Below are 19,231 nucleotides of genomic sequence, written 5' to 3' on the forward strand. Positions count from 1 at the left end.
TGAGTGCTTATGGCTCATAACTGAGCAGTCCTTACCGCAAAGTGTTGCCTCTGTCAGTACAGAGCCTGACTACCCAGGAAGCGGTTGGTTTGTATGACAAGATATGCTTCAGAGCCCTGGAACATTGACTAGAGAAGAAGACATCTCTTGAGCATACTGAAATGGGCCATCTCTGCCTAAACAAAATTTTCTTTTTTTTTTTCAAATATTTTTTTATTAATTTTCCAACACAATTATACAATTTTGTCCAAATTTTAACAAATTAATTCTTTTCGGACTTCCTTCAGCTTCTCTGATAATCATCCATAATTATTCTTCAGTATGCATTCCCTTCGTTGTATTGCCATTTGTCTTCCCTCCCCTTTCTATTTCTTTTTAACAATACATCTTAAACTTTTACAGTGCTTCTTGAAACCCCACTAGCGTTGTTTGCACATCACATACATTTTCATCCAGACAAAACAATTGGGGTCCAAGCAGTCGTGATTTGTTGAATAGGGAACAAGACACGTGCCCACAAGTTCCCCCTTCCCCATTATCACATCCCTTAATTCAATACTTCCCAAACTGGGAAAGTATGGTTGAATGATCACTAATAACCAGAATATTAAATCACAGTTGGATATCCTGTTTTTAGGGATCTCTCAAGTCACAATGCTTGTTGTTCAAACACATGGGAGATAAAAGTTTAAGAAACCCAGAAGTATTGATTTGAACACACAGGGAGAGAGGTGTGGAGGTAGGTTATGAACCAGAATTGTTATTTCTGAATTAAGCCACTGACCACGATGTTTATAGGTGCTAAGAGCACATTGCCTCTTGGATTTACTTCAGTATTTGTCTTATGAAGATTCCTTAAGGTTCATAAGATACCTTCTAATACCCACTGAATAGTTTAAAACTGAGGAAGAATCTGGTGCAGGAGGGGGAGGTTACTGTCAAAGTCACAGACTTAGAAAACTAGAGTATATGAATTTGAAGCTAGGTAGGTGGACATCTGCATATTTTAGCCATCTTTGTGTTTGTGAAATGGGCGGGGGGAGGAGAAAATCTCTTCCATAACTTTCTCATTCTCTCCAAAAAAATTCCAGTCTGTTCTGATGGATCTTAGTATGTTTCGCCTAGAGAGCAAGATCTCTCCATGTAAAAAAATTAATAAAAATAATTCAGCCTCCTCTGAACCTCAGTGAGGCAGTGTTTGTGCTGGCTGCAAAAAACCCGCCTCCCATCAGACCATCTGTGAAGAAATCTAGGGAGCCTTCCAATATCCCCCCCCCCCTCAATCTAGTCAAAGAGAAGGGAAAAACATGTCAAGGTCAGTAAGAAATTAAATAAAAAAGAATCGGACAAACACCTTCCAAATCCTAAGGACCAGGTTAATAATTAAAATGTGAAGAACTGCCTGGAAATCTTGCATTCCCCTAAAATGGAAATGCAGCTAACTATTAATAAAAGAAGAGCAAGATGTGGAGTCACTTTGGGGGGAGGGGCATGTTACATTGCTGCAGATTTGGCAAAAGATCCCCCCACTGCTGTTGTTGGCCAGAGTGAGCTGGTAAAACCTGTGTACAACATGCAGAGTACAAACAATTCAGACCCAACTGAGAGATACTGTTAGAGAAAGAAGTGTGTGTGCCTGGATCACACCTCACAGAAGGGGGGGGGAGCCTTTTTCAGCCTCACATCCACATTCCTTTGGGGTCAGGGGCACGTCAGTGGGGGGTGGGACCAGAGGCAAAAGCAACAAAACCTAAATTTTGCAGGGTGTCTCTCAGAAGCTCTGGAGAGCAGCTGCCAATGTAGACATGAAACTGCTTCCATGTGCAGGCCTGTTAAACTTGTCTTCTTGGTAGTGGCTTGGTTGTGGGTCCCCCCCCCTCCAAAATTAAAACAGTTGCAGTAGCATGGAGAAGATCCTCTGGTGTGTGTCATGCAACTTCATGTGAGTAACAGTGGCCATGGGCCACAATCTGAAACAGAGGGCTCCCCACTTGCTTGGGAACCGCTTCTACGTGAATGGGTTTTGCATGGACAAGTTAACATTTCAATGACCCAGCCACTTGCACAGGGACAAACCGCTTTGGTCTTAACGGCAGAATCAGCACCCTCCCTGGATGGGAAGGTGCTGGTTCCCCCACAGAAATATACGTAGATGGCTGCGGTTGGTCATTTCACCACTACCCTAGTCACACAAGACCCACTGCTGTGTCCCCGTATTCCTTTCCCCCACCGCACGGACATGCCACAAAGAGATTTCGATATACTTTATTAAATTTCTCTTGTTTGTTTCGAGTGTAGAATCTGGAATTTCTGGCACAGCGGAAGAAAAGCTTATGGTGTATATCTTTATATATCCTTTTTGGCTCACACAAGAAGTTTCTGACCTCTGGTGGGGTGGAGGGGACTATGTTACATGCTCCACCCTAACTCTGGGATCGCATCCAAGAAGGGAATTGTAAGGATGGCAGAGTGAATTTGAGTGTGTGCTTTAAAATGGAGATTTCAGCAAATGTTGCCATAACTAAAGGAGAAAGTGAGGCATGAAGCCAGAATTCTGGACCGGGGCGGCGGGGAGGAGAGATGACCTCATCACAATCTGCAACATTCAGACATTTCCAGGTGCTAAGGGATCTGAATATAGAGTGAAGCACTCATGGGGTTTAGGGATTTTGTCTCAAAGTGTACTAGGTGGGGTGGGCGTAGATTAAAATACATTCAAAAATGGTTATATGCAGAAAGAAAGTCCCCACATATCTTGTGAAAGGAATGGAAGTGCTTTTGGGGGGCTATGCTGGATTCCTACAAAGTGGAATAGTATCCGCACAGCCTGGGGATATCTCAAAGCATTTCACATTTTTTGGCCTCTCCAACCAAATTCCAAGCATCACTGGAGTTTATTTACTTGCCATGCAACTGTGAAAAAACCAGTCCCTCGCTCTGCTCCAAAAGCAGACAATGAGGAAGGAATTTGCAGCATTTAGGCTGGGGTGGGTTTAGCCAAAATGCCGCTGCAGGGAATATATGAGCCTGCTTCTATTCTCAGTTCAGAAAGGATTGTAGGTTTGGGGGTTCAAACCATAAAACTTTTTTTTTTTTTACTTTCCTTCCCAAGGCAGTGAAGCGCCAGGGTGGGGTGATTGAGAAGATGTTGGAAATCCCATGGAAGAGGCAGTTGATCAGGAAGAACAATGCAAACCAACCATGGGAAAGAAAGCCAGCAGTGCATTTGAGCGAGGCTGGAAAAGTCCTGGTGTGATGAAACCACCTCTAGGCCTTTCTGAATGCACACATGCGCACACACGCACACACCCTTGGTATTCACTACACTGAAATGCCTCCCAAATGTCAAATGACAAACTGCTGAGGCAGAAGGCTGACCTGACATTTCTGCTCCTGTGACATTTTAGCCACCTTGGCTCAAAGGTCTGTTCAGTTTCATATCCCATTCCGGATAAGACAGTTATCCCTGTGCCTTGCCTTCAAGTTATATAGAACTGAGGTTGCAAAGCTCCCACCCTGTCAGAGCGACCCGCCTTTTGGGGTGTGTGAGGAGCATATGAAAGATGTCCTCAAAATCTGAGCCTACTCTTACAATTTGAATCTGGATGATATGCACTTTTCCTCACTGCTATCTCCCAGTCATGCCTGCTGCCCTGACACAGAAGATTTACCTGGAAACTGTTTTGCAATGAGTCACTTACAACACTGATTTGAAAAGATTTCCAGTTGCGCATGCCATTAGCCCCTCACTCCAGTGCCAATGAGGTTTTGTGTGTGTGATGTTAAAGCTATTAAATCACTCCTACAGAAGTTAAATGGGGTGACTATTATATGTTACACGCACTTCTCCTAAGCTTGCTGGCTCTGCTCCCGAGTGAGAAATCACTATGGCTGAGCATTTTCAGTTCATCCTCTCCCTGCTCCCTCCCTATTTCTTTCTGGTGCCAACTGGACAATGACATTGCTTCAGTGGAATGGGGAGATACCACAGCACACTCCACTTACTTACTGATCGTCCAGTGGCTATGAGGGCCAAAATCAGATGTTGCACAACTGCCAAATCAGCCTCACAACTTCCCTATTCCCAAACTCTCGAACACCTTATATGTGTTGAGATATCACAGTGCTGTGTCTCTGTGTGTTTTCTCCCTCTTTCTCATGCCACACACTGCTCACTGGATGCTGCTGGTGTGTGGGGAACATGCTGTGTTGCAGCTTTACAACACAAGAAAGTGCTAACAGATGTTATGGAGGGAGAATCAAGGAGCTAGACGTGCAGCTGCTGTTGCTAGGGGGGCAGACCTGTGTACAGTGTAATGTTTAGTCTGGGCCTCAAACATTCAGGGGCCAGGAAGGCCCATCAGGAGAGACTGCTAAATAGATAGATAAATTGCAATGAACAGAAGACAAGCCAACAATCTGAACGAAGAGAGGACACCGCTTTGGGTGTGAAGCTGAGAGGGGGCACTGCCCTAGCTGTGAACAGCACATGCATATTTAGATGTATGGGTTTCTTGGTTGATGCCCTATTTCCTAAAATAAACAAACATCCGGTCAGGCTCTGCAAACAAGAAACAGCATCTTTGTGAAGGAGCCTGGCTCTCTGCCTGCATGAGTGAGGGCAGTCAAATGTCAGCTTTCCCACATCTCTGACACTGTGTGAAAGTTTCACCCTCACCCATCCCTCAGGGCGCCAGCTTCCTCCCTTCTCTGCTGGGCAACTGCTCTTGCAGACATACGAACGCAGTGACATTTCCCAGGTTACGGAGAAAGCCTCTCATGCCATTCCCCTTGGCAGGACAGCAACAGTGAGACAGAGTTGCCCGCCTACCTAGCTTCTACCTATCTGTCCACCTCAGACAGAACAAGTGGGGCAAGTACTTTACCTTCTGCATCCTCAGCCATCTCCTCCTCGTTGCCACTGGTGCCTGACCCATCTTGCCCCATCTCCTCGTCTTCGGCTGCTGGAGGGAAGGCCGTTTCCTCGTTTTGGACGGTGGGGGCTTTTTTCTTTTTTCTCCTAGCATTCCTTTCTTTCTCCTGGAAAAGACAGGGTGACAGAAGCGAATCTTGAGAAAACATCTTCCTGCCGTCATTCCCAATATCAGTAAAGTTGGCATTCTCAGTGCAGATGCACTAGAAGTTGAGGGGGAGGGGGGAATGAGAGGGTATTATTATTTTTAAACTTTTTATTAAATCTGTATACTGCCCTTCAACTGTAGGTCTCAGGGCGGTTCACAACGTAAATGAAAGGAGGGAGCACCTACCATTCCAGGGTAGAAACATGTTTTTTTTGGGGGGGGGGTGGAATGACCACTCCTGAAACTGGCGGGGGCTTAGGGCTGCCCAGGTGCCTGGATTTATACTGACAGGGAATAATGACAACAAAGCATGGTGTGCAAGCAGAAGCCTGGAGCTAAGCCAGGGTGGGAATTTGCCTGTGAAGAATGGAGAGAACTGGGTTTGGGGGATGCTTCCTCTAAAACCAATTTCTGACCACTGTGAGGCTCCTTTAAGTTGTGGTGAGGACTGCCCTCTTGCAGGTTCAAGAACCAGCTATAGGAAGGACCACAGCTTAGCAGTAGAGCATCTGTCTCAAGGGCAGAAGGGCTCCAAGGACAATCCTCTGGTGTCTCCAAGTGGGGCTGGGCAAACCTCCTTCCTGAAACTCTGGAGAGCTGCTGCCAATCAACACAGGCAATACTGAGCCAGATGGACCAATGGTTTGACTCAGGATAAGGCTATGTTCCCACGACTGCATCATGGAGGATACACACATCGTCTATTACGTAACTCACATGGGGTCCCCTTTATATCATTACTGTTTAGTTATTTGTATGCATTTTACCCCAGTACACAGACCATCTTAAAATCTACACATCCATTCCATGCTACAGAAGGCCTGAGGTTCAACTCCTAGCAGCTCCAGGTCAATATTAACAGCAGCAGCAGCAGAAGCAGCAAGAAGAGGATGAAGCAGAGAATGCTAAGTAAGGCCTCTCTGTCCGTGACCCTGGACAGGCATTGCCAGTCGAAGTAGGTAACACTGGACCAGAGGGCCAAATAGTTTGAACTAGGGTAAGCCAGCTTCCTATGCTTCACAGTCCTGTGAAGGAAGGTGCTTAATATTCCAATTTTACAGATGGAGAAATGAGGATCACATGAGCATTCTGCAACCTGTTTCAGGGCAAGCTTTTTGGATAGGTTTCCAGAAGCCACCCTATAGCTCTGTATTTAAGGAAATGTTCACTGTTCTAACAAGCGGTAGCACTCCAACCTCCCAGTGTTGGAGGCAGTACTTCTGCACCCTAGCTGCTGGGAATCACACATGGAGAGAGGACTGCTGTACTCCAGTCCTGCTTCTGAGCTTCCTAGCAGCATCTGGCTGGCCACTGTAAGAACAAGATGCTTGACTAGATGGGAGTCTGGCATTCTTAAAGTTTACAGGCCATCAAATAGGAACACTGCTGATGATCAGGGCTGAGAGTATTCTATGGTTTCATTAAAAGGCTGTGCAAAGGTGGGATGTGCTATCGAGCCAGAATTAAACACCCTGAGAGTATTTCAGTTTCCATAAAAAACATCCACGCCAAAGTTTCCAGCTCTCATCAGCCATGAAAATGAATGGCCAAGTAGCTAATCTGAGAAGCCTGAGTGAGATTTCTAACCAGCAGCCAATAGGGCTTCAATGACCTGCTGTTGGAAGCAGAACAGATTTTTTCTTTTTTGAAAGCAAATTTCCTTTAAAAGCCTAGTTTATTGTAGGATGCCTGCATCTTGGTAGCACTGCTCTACGTTAGCGTGACATTGTTCAGTGTTAGCTTGATATTGTAGGCTGGGTATGTCTCTCAGAGCTGCCAGAGAGAGAGTGGTACGACCCCCGATACAAGGGAGTAAGAAATGCACCTGCTCTCAGCTGACCCTCTCCAGAACTGAAGATGAGATGCACAGGCCTGCTTCAGATCCCATCATATTGGGAAGCTGGACTGGCCTCACAAGCAGCTTTATCCACTGGTGCATTTCTGTGGGCTGGATGTTTGACTCTCATGGCATCCCATAAACAAGGTTAAGATATTTTGCAACCACAAAAGCACAAGAAGTGGGATCAAGCCGAAGATTCAGGCTCCAGCTTCCTGTCTCCCACAGCAGCTGGCAGGATGTGTCCATGGAAGCACACGACCCACATATTTGAAGCACCTTTACAGCACACAGCTCCCCCGAAAGAATACTGCAAACGTGAGTCTACCTCTCATGCAATGACAATTCCTAGCACCCTTCAAAAAACTACAGTCCCCAGGAGTCTTTGGGGGAAGCTATATGCTTTAAATGTCTGGTGTGTACAAAGGAGACAAGCACACACACTGCCTTCTCCCTTTGCTGTTCCCCAGAGACTGGCAATTCAGAAGCAGGCTACCTCTGAACCAGATAATGCTTTGTTGTTGCTGCACTTTTATTGACAATTTCTACCCTTTTGCTCTTACTTTTTGTTTTATTTGAACTGATTTATTGTTGTTTCGGCTAGCTTTATTGTAAAACAGTTGGAAACTGACTTGGGGGTGAAAGGCAACATAAAGATCCAGGAGACAAGCCAATGATTAACTATTTCAGCCTGATGTGTCAGATAGGCTGTTGTAAATTCTTTTTATGAATCATTGTCTGGGTCTCATCCTCCTGATATAGCTAACGCTGCAGGTGCTTTGCCAAACCAAGTTGTTGAAGATTTAGGGCAGATAAAGGAAAGTCCTTCTTCATGTAGCACATAGTCAAACTATGGAACCTGCTCCCCCAGGAGGCAGCGATGGTCACCAACTTGGAAGGCTTTAGAAGATGAGCCTTTAGAAGGCTTTAGAAGAGGAGAAGAGGGCTATCAATGGCCATGAGCCACGATGGCTGCGCTCTGCCTCCACAGCTGGAGCCAATGCTTCTGAAGATCAGTTGCTGGAAATCACAGGTGGTGAGAATGCTCTTGTGCTGGGATCCTGCTTGCTGGTTTCTCACAGGCATCTGGTTGGCCACTGTGAGAACAGGATGCTGGACTAGATGGGCCACTGGCCTGATCCAGCAGGCCCTTCTTATGTCCTTAAGGTTATCGCCATCTTCTTTTTTTGGAAAGATTTCACTCTCTATAAGGAGATGCTTCTCTACACTGCATCTTTGTATGCTGGGAAAAGCTTGTTGTGTGGGTTGTTAAAAGCAACCAAGTAAAAGCTCTTAAAAAGTGGTGCACCCCTACACACGTTGCCAAACCCTTAATTGAAACGTTCCCCCTTCAAACCGAAATGGAAACATCACCTTCGTGATAATACTGAATTGCAAGAACAGGAAAATTGCTGCAACTAATCTTGATAACAGCCAATACCAAGATAAAAACAGCTTCCTCTTGTTTAATAACCATTTTGACAAAATGTATTTTGAGGTCCAAGGCAATATTAGGGACAATGCAGAAGGGTTTCACAAGAGTACAAAAGAGACACGTTCCACGTCAAACATTAATTACCTAACTGGTGTGGCTAAAAGGCCATGTCTTTCCCCTTTAAAACACAGAAGGAGTGGTGATCAGGAAAGGGCCCAACCCTGGGCCTCAGGTGTTTCAAAGGGAGAAGCTGTGTTTTAAATGCTTAGTGGCCACTACACAACTGAATGCAATAGCTAAGTATCAGTGCTGGTGTGGGGGAACCTTTGATCCTCCAGATATTGCTGGACTACAATTCCCAACAGCCCCAGCAAGCAAGCAAGCATGGCCAGTGGCCAGGGATGATGGGAGTTTTAGCCCAGCAACATCTGGAGGGCCAAAGGTTCCCCACACCTGTAGAAAAGCACTGTTCAATGTTTGGATAAGATATAAAGATCTGTTAGAAAAGAAAACCCCAAGATGGTTGTCTCCAATGGAAGCAAAGGCACAGAAAAAACTCAATATGGAGGCCAAATGGCCGAAATATTGGGAAATTCTGGATCAAGACGGAGACAGAATAAAATTACAGAGCTTTGAAAAATAGAAAAATAAAGTGCGAGATTGGCTCCATTATTATCAAATAATGGAGGCATACAATTTGTACAAAAGAGTTGGTTTCCAGGTGGAAAAATCAAAATTGGAAACAGAATTGTTAGATTCCAAAATTAAGAATTTGTCAAAAATGTATAACTTGCTGTTGAAATGGAATACTCAGGATGAAACGGTGAAATTAGCAATGATTAAATGGGCACAAGATGTTGGACATAACATAATGATGGCTGACTGGGAACAGTTATGGACCACAGGTATGATATTTACGGCATGTAATGCTCTAAGAGAAAACTTAATGAAAATGATTTATAGGTGGTACATGACACCAGTCAAGCTTGCAAAAAATTACCATTTGCCCGATAATAAATGTTGGAAATGTAACGAGACTGAAGGCACATTCTTTCACCTTTGGTGGACATGCCCAAGGATTAAGACATTCTGGGAGATGATTTATAATGAAATGAAAAAGGTATTCAAATATACCTTTCTGAAGAAACCAGAGGCCTTTCTCCTGGGCATGGTCGGCCAATTGGTTTTAAAGAAGGATAGAACTTTCTTTATGTATGCAACAACAGCAGCAAGGATACTCATCGCAAAATATTGGAAGACACAAGATTTACCCACCCGGGAAGAATGGCAGATAAAGTTGATGGACTATATGGAATTGGCGGAAATGACTGGCAGAATCCGGGACCAGGGAGAAGAGTCGGTGGAAGAAGATTGGAAAAAATTTAAAGATTATTTACAGAAATATTGTAAAATCAATGAATGTTAGAAAAATGTTGGAATGAAGTTACATGGCTTTAGTAGAAATGTTATAAGGAATTAAGTACAAATAGATTAATAGAGTATTAAAGGGAAAAATAAGGTTAGAATGAGTTAAGATAATTATAGGATAGAAAACAGAGGAAGATGGAAAGGAATTGCTGAAATAATTAACAGAAGTGGAATACAAAAAGGGAGGTGTGAGGAGGTCGTGGAAATAAGTGAATGAAAGATGGGTTAATGAAATTGTTTGATTTATTTTATTGTTTTTGTTGTGTGTTTGTTAGTTTAATGTATTGTATTGGGTTTTTTTGTTTTTTTTCTTTCTTCTTTTAGTGTTTAAATTTTTTGGAAAAGCAATAAATATTATTTAAAAAAAACACACACAAAGGTTCCCCACACCTGAATCGATGCATCAAAGTCTGATGCTGAGTACAAAGCCCTATCAGCTGAGCAGAGGGAAGCAACCAGTATCTTTTGAGGGCCATTTTCCCTTGGGAATAAATCCATCAGGAGTCACATACCTCTGGTGCCAAAAGGAGGTGAGACCACCCTCTTTCTCAATCCCCAGCATCTCCAGGTAAGCTTGTGAGAGAATAATACCAGATACCACGGAGCACTGCTGTTAGTCAGGTGTTGACAATATTGAGCTACATGGGACAAAGATCTGACTTGTACAAGGAAGCTCCCTGGCCTCCTCGTGAATCGCCACCTGCATGAAATTATGCCAATGGTCACAGCAGAACTGGGGCAGGGAGTCTGCTTGGTCATTGGTCTAAGCCAGTCTTCTTCAACTTTGGGTCCCAGATGGCAACGTCCACCATTCCTCGCCACTGGTTAAGCTGGATGGAGATGATGGGCAGCTATAGGACCCAAAGTTGAAGAATTCTGGCCTTAACAACTAAGTTACTGCTCTTCCTTGCACTTACTATGGGTCATCTTCAGCTAATTTAATGCTACCCCAAACCTGGCAAATGATACAAATTTGCCAAATATAAAATTGATCTTCTATAAATGGCTGAGTTACACCTCAGGGAAAGTCTTCCTAAACAAAAATGTATCAGGAGATGCTTAAACATCATCACACTGGCCACTGGTCTGATTTCAGCTGATAATTGGTTCCAGAGAGCTGCAGCTACAACACTCAAAGCCTGGTTTCTGCTGCTGCTGCTGCTGCTATTTATATACCACCCTTATCCAAAGATCTCAGGACAGTGTACAATATTAGAAACACATCACAAAACATCAATGATAGAAACATAATAAAAAGACAGTAAAAGGCATACTGACAGACAGACAGTCTAATTGTAATACTAACAAGAGTCCTGGGTAAAGAGGAATTTTTGCCTGGCATCTAAGGACATGTAATGATGGCACCAGGCGAGCCTCTCTCCACAATCGGGGAGCCAAGTGCAGGCTAAGCGCAACTCTGGGGCAAAGGGTTCTCTCAGTAATGCCCCATCTGAGCTGTGCTTAGATACTTGCACTTATGGGCTTACTGACCAGCTATAATAAACAAAGATGATGGACTAGATTGACTTCTTGTCTATCTTGGCATGATTCTTATGTCCTTTAGTTAGGTTTGAGGGCTTTGGTTCTTTTTGTTTACTTTTTAAATAAACAAAATAATGTTCTTCTTCTTGTTGTTGTTAAAAAGGTTAAAACTAGCTCAGCATTGGGAAAGTTGCTATATTTCAGCTGCCCCACTCATCTGTAAAATGGGTATAATAATGACCCATCAAAGGAGTCCTATTGCAAGGGTGAATGAGGCAAAGGCATCAAACAAAGCACTCTGTACAGTGAAAGTGCTGGATGAATGATGAATACTCATAGTCACCATTTTCAGGTCTTTATGAAACACCTGGTGAGAAAGATCAGCAAGGGTGACGCCTTTCAAAAGACAGCTTCACCTGGGCTGTAGGAATGGTGTTTCATATCTGATGCTGTTTCCCATCATTAACACCTGAATAACTAAAACTAGCAGGGACCTGCCCGCTGCCTCCTCCCACAGTCGCCAGGCACACAATAATGAATGCTATCCTTGTGCGTGCATACAATGAATGACGTCATGTAACGGTTCCGATGGAAACACTGACTTGGCCACCTGAGCTCAGAGAGCTGTTGAGTTCTCCTTTGCCTCCCCCCCCCCCCCCACTTTCAGGTAGAACAAACAGTTCCTCACTTCCCACCCTGCAGGCACAACAATAAACACCCACTTCTTTCTGGCCTAGCCCTTATCAAATACGTTACTGAAATCCAAGTTTTCCAAGAAAAGAGATAGGAAGACCTTCCACACCAGAGACAGTGTAGACTAAACAGTGTCTGGGTTGTGCGCAATTGCTAACCAGCAGCAATATAAAGAACACGCCATTTTCTTCTGAATTCATGCATCCATTCTTGCAAAAGCCCATGAAAAGCTACCAGCCCACAAATGTTCCAAAAGGCTACTAGCTCCTGTCACTACAATGCAAGTGCACAGGGGAATGGTGTGTGTTTGTGTGTGAAGTCACAGATCCACTTTACAAAAACTTGCCAGTCACCTGGGAAGTCTTCTTAGAAGCAAGTTGTTGCTGGCCCAAAATAAACTATTTCCCTTCTTAGCTCTGTGTTCATGTACTGATATGCAGAAACAATTCCCTAAATTAAAATGATCCCAGCTACAAAAGAGGCAGATTTTTGAGGGTGGCAAGGTGCACAGCACATGGGTCCCAGCACCCCACATGGCTGCTTCGTGTATCTCAGACTAATGGAACTCACAGGGTTGTTGTGAGGCTAAAGTGTGTGTGTGTGTGTGTGTGTGTGTGTGTGTGTGAAAACCATGTATATCGCCTCAAACTTCCTCGATGAAGGATATAGAGCTAATATAAATACATATGAATGCTATGGGGCTAAACTGCCATAAGCCCCACTGTGCTGTAGGGATTGGGGTTGAGTTGGCAAGCTCTGCCGTAGGAGGAAGAAACAGAGGAGGGGATGATTTGTGGGAACTTGGATTGGAGGATGGGGGGGGGGTCTTGCTTTTTCACCCCAACTTCAGTTGCTTCGGAAGGGTGAGCAGGGATACCAGCTCAACTTCATAGCCCACGGTTTGGAGTTAACTTGTTTAGCAACTTAACCATTGTTTGTTGTAAACCACAGCCCTCTGTTCAGACGTAACACGAAGCCGAAATTATTTGGAAGTGAAAGTGAATGTGTCAGAATTCCTTCACTTGGCTATATAGGAGGAAGAACAGGGAGGACACAACCCGGATGATTTGCTCCGAGTTGTGGAGGCTTGTCCACACAGCACTAAATCAGTCTCCCTCAGACGGGTGCCCTCTGAATGTTTTACACTCCCATCAGCCCCAGCCAGCATGGCCAATGGTTAGGGATGCTGTGAGTTGTAGTACAAAACATCTGGAGAGCACTAGGTTGGGCAAAGCTACACTAAGCTGCAGTTTAGTTACATGTGATTGCAACCACTGTCTGAATCATACTTCTTCAATTGTTTTCCACCTGCCTTTGATGGAAGAATATGTGGCATGCAAATGGTAAGCGTTATGAGAAACTGCAGAGAATTGCATATATCCAGTGTTAGCCCTACTCAGAATCACTAGAATTAATGAATACGACTAATTTAGGTCCATTAACTTCAGTGGGTCTGTTCTGAGTAAAACTTAGCTGGATAGAATCCAGAGTTTTTGGGGGGAGACAAAAAAGAAAAGAAGAAGAAGAAGAAGAAGAGAAGAGTTTGGATTTGATATCCCGCCTTTCACTCCCTTTAAGGAGTCTCAAAGCGGCTAACATTCTCCTTTCCCTTCCTCCCCCACAACAAACACTCTGTGAGGTGAGTGGGGCTGAGAGACTTCAAGGAAGTGTGACTGGCCCTAGGTCACCCAGCAGCTGCAAGTGGAGGAGCGGAGACGTGAACCCGGTTCCCCAGATTATGAGACTACCGCTCTTAACCACTACACCACACTGGCTCTCAGAAAAAAGAAAACCGCCTCCCCACCCCATGTCAGTTTTTGAGTTCCTTCTCTGATTTATTTTATTTTGTCTAGTTCATTCTGCCTCAATTCACCACCTGTGAGATGGGCATAACAGCACTTGCATCTCACAGGCCCGATGCGCAGAGAAACAAAAACAAAACAAACAGCGAAGCCCTTGGCAAGTCAAAAAGTGCCGCTTCCTTTTCCAAGGAAAGCCTCGCCTGGGCTTGAACTGCTGCCAGACACAATTTCCATAAGTACTCATTATCAGCTGTTGAAGCAGCCTGTCGCTGGGGCACTGGATGATGCTAATGCGAGCACAGCTACGATCTCGTTACTATGGCAAAGTGGTCTTGGCCTTGCTGCCTCTTACTCTGTTGTGTGTGACTCATGCGAACTGACGGAGCAAGAGATTAGGCCGGGGGAGGCTGCTTCAAAACCAGTCTTTGAATACGCACTGCTCTCCACTGACAGATGTTCTCCCTGAATGGCTTTTGCCGTGGCGCAGTTTGGAGAAGGGGCTGGAAGAAAAAGAAACCCATCGCCTGATCACCGCGTAATCCAAGCATCAAGTGCAGGAGCATCAATGCGGCACAGGCAGAATTCTAGGCTCAAAACTGTGGGGGAACCTAGGGACACAGGAACCTGCATTGTACCAAGTCAGACCAATCATCCATTTAGCACTGCATTGCCTGCACTGGCTGGCAGCAGCCCTCTAGCACTTTGGGCAGGATTTTCTCTCAGTCCTGAGGGAATTGAACTTGGAAACTCCGGCATGCAAAGCAGATGCTTCCCCACTGACAAAAGAGGGCTTTTCCTGCCCTCAACTTGCTGGAGAGCACTGAGGTGGCCACTGTGATAAGAATTTAATCATGAGATCCGGAGAAGGAACCCACAGCCAATGCAAGTGGACTTGAAATGTCAAAACAGAAAACAAAGAGGCCTTCATTTCAGTGCTTTAATGATAATCTGGTTTGTCTTTGCCTTGTTTCCTTTCTTGGAAGTTACAGAACACATTGTTATGCTGGTGCTCAAAGCACTTTGCCTCTATTGACTTAGGAAACTTTACAACAGTCCTGCAGGATAGGCTAGCATTAGTAATATTGTCAAATTACAGGCAGGAAGGGTGAAATCAGAGAGAAGGGCTTGGCTAAGGTCCAACCAGGGGGGCTACACAGTTAAGCAGGGTGTCTGAACTGCCCTCAGTGCTCCTCCTCCTCATTTAAAATACTTAGAACAACTATGTTAACATTACCTTCTGCACACCAAGTTCCAGCTTCCAGGGCAGAAAGAGAGTGGGCAGCCCTGGGCTGTGCGCACATTGTTGACTTTACATACAGCTAGGTCAATCTTTTTCTCAATTCAGATTTTGAAAATGCATCAAAACACAGGATCAATAAAGATTGTGGCCAACGTTGTGTGTACACCACTTCCCAAACCAATGGTGGGAGCACTTGAGATGCAGAGTAAACGTGAGTGTGCACGCAGCCTCAGCAACTAAGGCACGCAGGTGGGACCTTAATGGAGCAGTTCCACTGCCCAGACCTAGTTCTTACTGAAGTGGAAACCTTGTTATCTGGAAAGCATCACTTCAGATTGCAGGCCAGGGACTCACATGACGGAACGCTTGTCCATGCAGGACACTGAGGAGGGGAGAGTGAAACCCCCTCCCCATAATATCTGCATGTGCAGATATTTATTTAAAAGCCTTTATAAACCACTTTTTATTCCTTAAGCCAGCCTTTCTCCAACTTTGGGTCCTCAGCTGTTGTTGGACTGCAACTCCCATCATCCCTAGCTGCAGGACCAGTGGTCAGGGATGATGGGAGTTGTAGTCTAACAACAGCTGGACACCCAGGGTTGAGAAACACTGCCTTAAGCAATGCACAATATGAAAACAAGTAATCAGTATTAATACAAAAATACAACATTAAAACCAATAAAGCAGCAATGTAAAAGCATATTTTAAAACCCCAAATAAAACAGATTCTGTGGGTAGTTACATCCAGTGCTGGTTACAAGCTCTGGAGGGTCTACTGGAAATCCTTCAGAGGTCTGCCACTGCAACCCAGTCTAAATTCTGCCCACCCCTTGAACAGCCACCCCTCACCCCCCCCCCCAAAAAATCAGGATTGTCTGCAATGCAGAGTTGTTCCTCAGCTGAAAGGTTCACTGAAGCTAGGATGTCCAAAATCCACCACCAGACAGAAACAACATGGGCGATAAATCCCAATGCATATTGTACAGCAAGGTTAAGATAAGAACACAAGAACTGCTGTGCTGGATCAGGCCAAGGGCTCCTGTAGCCCAGCACTCACAGTAGCCAGCCAGGGGCCCATGGGAAGCTCGCAAGCAGAACTTGAGCACAACAGCGCATGCTCCACTTGTTTCGCAAAAGCAACTGGCTGGAGTGAGCACTCCATGCACCGCCCGGAACACCCCAGCTGGAGGGAGACAAACCTTTCTCTGTGTGGGGGACTGTGAAGCCGTCCTGCGCTCCATTTTAACAGGGAGAGTCAGCCCTCACTCTCGAGGCAGGTTTATTTTCTTTAACCAAAGGACAGGCCCTCAAAAGCTCTGAACTAAACTTCGTTCCGAGCATGTGGGGGGAAGCTGTGGAAACATACAAGCTGCCCATGTGGGGAGAGAGAAACAGGAAGCTCTGCGAGGTGGGGCTGGGGAGCCACATGCTCCTCCTGGCTCCTGATCAAAGGCGTTTGTCGGGAACAGGAGACACAGTCCCTTTGTCACAAGGCAGGCCGCCTCTCCCTCCCTCCCACCTGGAAAAGAAGCCTCCTCCAGCTCTTTATTTTTCTGCAGTAGGTGTCTTTCGCTTTTCGTGGCGGAAAAAGCAATGTCCCCAAACACCAAGAGGGCTGGCCCAGCACACCTAAAGGAGCACCTGCTTCCCAATGTGGTGAAGTGGACAGAAGGCAGGAAATCTAACAGTTGCTGCTGTTGTTTTTAACCACCATTATTATCTGGGCCTCTGGAAACATTTTCTCTATGCTCCTCTCATTGGGATCAGCACCCCGCCTCCTCAGATACACAGAAAGAGAAAGTGTGCACACACAGGCTTCACTTTTCCAAGGAATCTGGACAAAAACAGGATGCAGTAGAATTAATCTGAGCCTTCAAAAGCACCTGCAGCTGAAAGAGGAAGTGGGGAAGACCCCCACTCCTCCTGCTTCCTCTTTCTATGTACTTTTCAGGGGAGGAAAAGGTCACCCCTCTCAGGATTAAAGGGGCAGTGAGTGAGTGGGGGGCGCGCGAAGGGGCCTCAGAGGCTTTGCGCATACTGGGGAACGACCTCAAGGGCACCACTGTGTCCATGGGTACCACAGTGGCGACCCCTGGCTGCATTTATATCCCACCTTTGCTCCAAGGAGCTCAAGACAGAATAACTCAACCCCCCCCCCCCATTTTATTCTCACAATATCCATGTGAAGTAGACTGAGTTAGCAACTATGGTTCATTTATTTTATTTTCAGTTTTTAATAGAAGGCTATAACAATTAAAACATCATTCACACAAACAAACAGAAATAAAGTAAAATGGGATAGTTTAAATAGAGAACAGGAGTCATGGCGAAGAACTGCCCTCTCTACTCCCTGCTGCTCTCACTAGCTGGCTGGGCCCAGAAGTCACCAATTCCACCCGCCCTGCTGTGAAAAGCAGCAGTAAAATCTGCACTGGAGGGGAAGGTACCAGCTGAGCCCCGTGAGACAACCTGTGACCACAAGCCGGGGGATTCCAGGAAGGCCCCTGAAGGCCAAGGCTGCCAAAGTCAAGAAAGATGCCACAGATGGCAAAGCCATCCATTCCAGAAAGAGTTGGGTTGCCACTGTTTCTGAGATGCCACCAAGGCCTAGTCCTCCCCTAAAAACTGTGAGAGGCCAGTTGCTCCTTGCAAGAACCTTCATAACATGAAGAGTTGGGGGCCTAGGTTTGCTTGTTTTCTTTTTCCGTAATATTTTACTAAGGCTTTTTCATAGTACAATAAAAGAAACTAACCTAAATAAAATCAAAAACATAGAAAAGAAAAGAGAAAAGAAAAAGCAGAGTCCTCTTTCCAAGGAAGATCTTAACCCCTGTCTCAAACAGAGAGGCCTCTCAGGTCTCACCTGGGAGCTTCCGTTTCTTCTTCCAGTCTCCCATCCTGGGAGATCTTCCCTTCCCTGCCTCTCACTCAGAATCCTTCAGCAACCATCTCATCCCGTTTTTGTTTTGTCTAGTGTCATTTCAGATAACAGGGACCCAGCAATCAGGCTTGCTTTTTCTTTTCTTTTTTTACGGGTTTGTGAATTGCTCTGGGAGCTTATCCAGCTGGAGACTAGGGTACAGCAAGTATTTTAAGCAAACAAATAAATAACAGATTAACCATTAAGGTGTTTTGGCCGGGTCTCTATCTTTCAGTCTAAAGGTCACCCAGTGAACTCTGTGGACAGGTGTGGATTTAGATAGAAGTTAAAAATAAAAGGGGAGGATACACCCAAATTTACATAGAGCAGTATTAGATAGATTTGAACCTGGTATTTCTACTCTTGACACCCTGGCCGTCGGGACTCTTTTCAGTCACACCCCTTTCCCCAGGCCACGCACTTTGCCCTCCTTGAATGTTTTTGCCTGGCTGGAATATGTTCTTGAACTATTATAATGCTTCTTGCTTGCCTGGGCAGAGTGCAGTGTGTGAGGTTGTGGACAAACCAGCCCATTAAAACAAAGGTAACATACACGTTTATTTTGTCCACTTTTCGCCCCTAGCTCTGCCCACCACCGGGGGGGGGGAGAAAACCACAAAAGCTGCCCTGAGATCCTTGGGGAGGGCAAAGCATGAGAACCACTGAAGAAATAAAAACGCCTCCTAATTAATTAAGGTGAGCCTAGAAAACTAGCACCTCAGAGAGATGGATTCCAGGCAAGCCTTCTTCCTGACATGCGAGCTTTCTATGTGGGACATAATTTTTGTATGGCGAGTTTATTCCAGGAGTGGGAAACTTAGTGCCCTCCAGATGTTGCTAGACTCCAACTTCCATCAGTCCCAGCCAGCATGATGCGAGTTGTAGTCCAACAACATCTGGATAGCATCCTTCTTCCCCATCTGTGACTTTCCACAAGCAGTCCTGACTTAGGCTGAGATGCAAGTTTACTGCCTCAGTTGGAAGTAAGCCTAACTGCAGGATTCCTTGCCTAAGGACACCCTCTTGGCTGCAACGCTGCTTAGCTTCCACTGGCAAATTCCGAAAAGGAGCCTCTCACAAAACCAAAGGACCTGAACTTGGTCAACATCTGCCAGCTTTTGGCTTGTAGACTAGCTTCATGGCGTTGTTTAAAATATGCTATTAAAATATGCTATTACTTATTTGTATTCCAACAAAATAAACCACATAAAGAAAAAGTAGGCATTTGTAAAGGTGGGTTCATCAGGGCCCACACTTGTGGGGGCTTTTTGGTCAACTCTAGGCTGCCGTGGTTTTAAACCAGAAGGAGAGTT

The 19,231-nt window shown here is 45.2% G+C and overlaps 1 protein-coding gene across 23 annotated transcripts in view; it reads right to left on the bottom strand.

Annotated features, from left to right (window-relative positions):
- NCOR2 (nuclear receptor corepressor 2) overlaps nt 1-19,231 on the bottom strand; it is a 359,036-nt gene that overhangs the window by 80,239 nt on the left and 259,566 nt on the right. For all 23 annotated transcript variants that reach the window (XM_080985614.1, XM_080985620.1, XM_080985617.1 and 20 more), the window contains one exon: nt 4,887-5,040. In XM_080985614.1, the coding sequence (XP_080841740.1) occupies nt 4,887-5,040 (154 nt within the window). The remainder of the gene's footprint in view (nt 1-4,886; nt 5,041-19,231) is intronic.

This window comes from Podarcis pityusensis (genome assembly GCF_964106645.2).
Source record: "Podarcis pityusensis genome assembly, chromosome: 16".
Lineage (NCBI taxonomy): Eukaryota > Metazoa > Chordata > Lepidosauria > Squamata > Lacertidae > Podarcis > Podarcis pityusensis.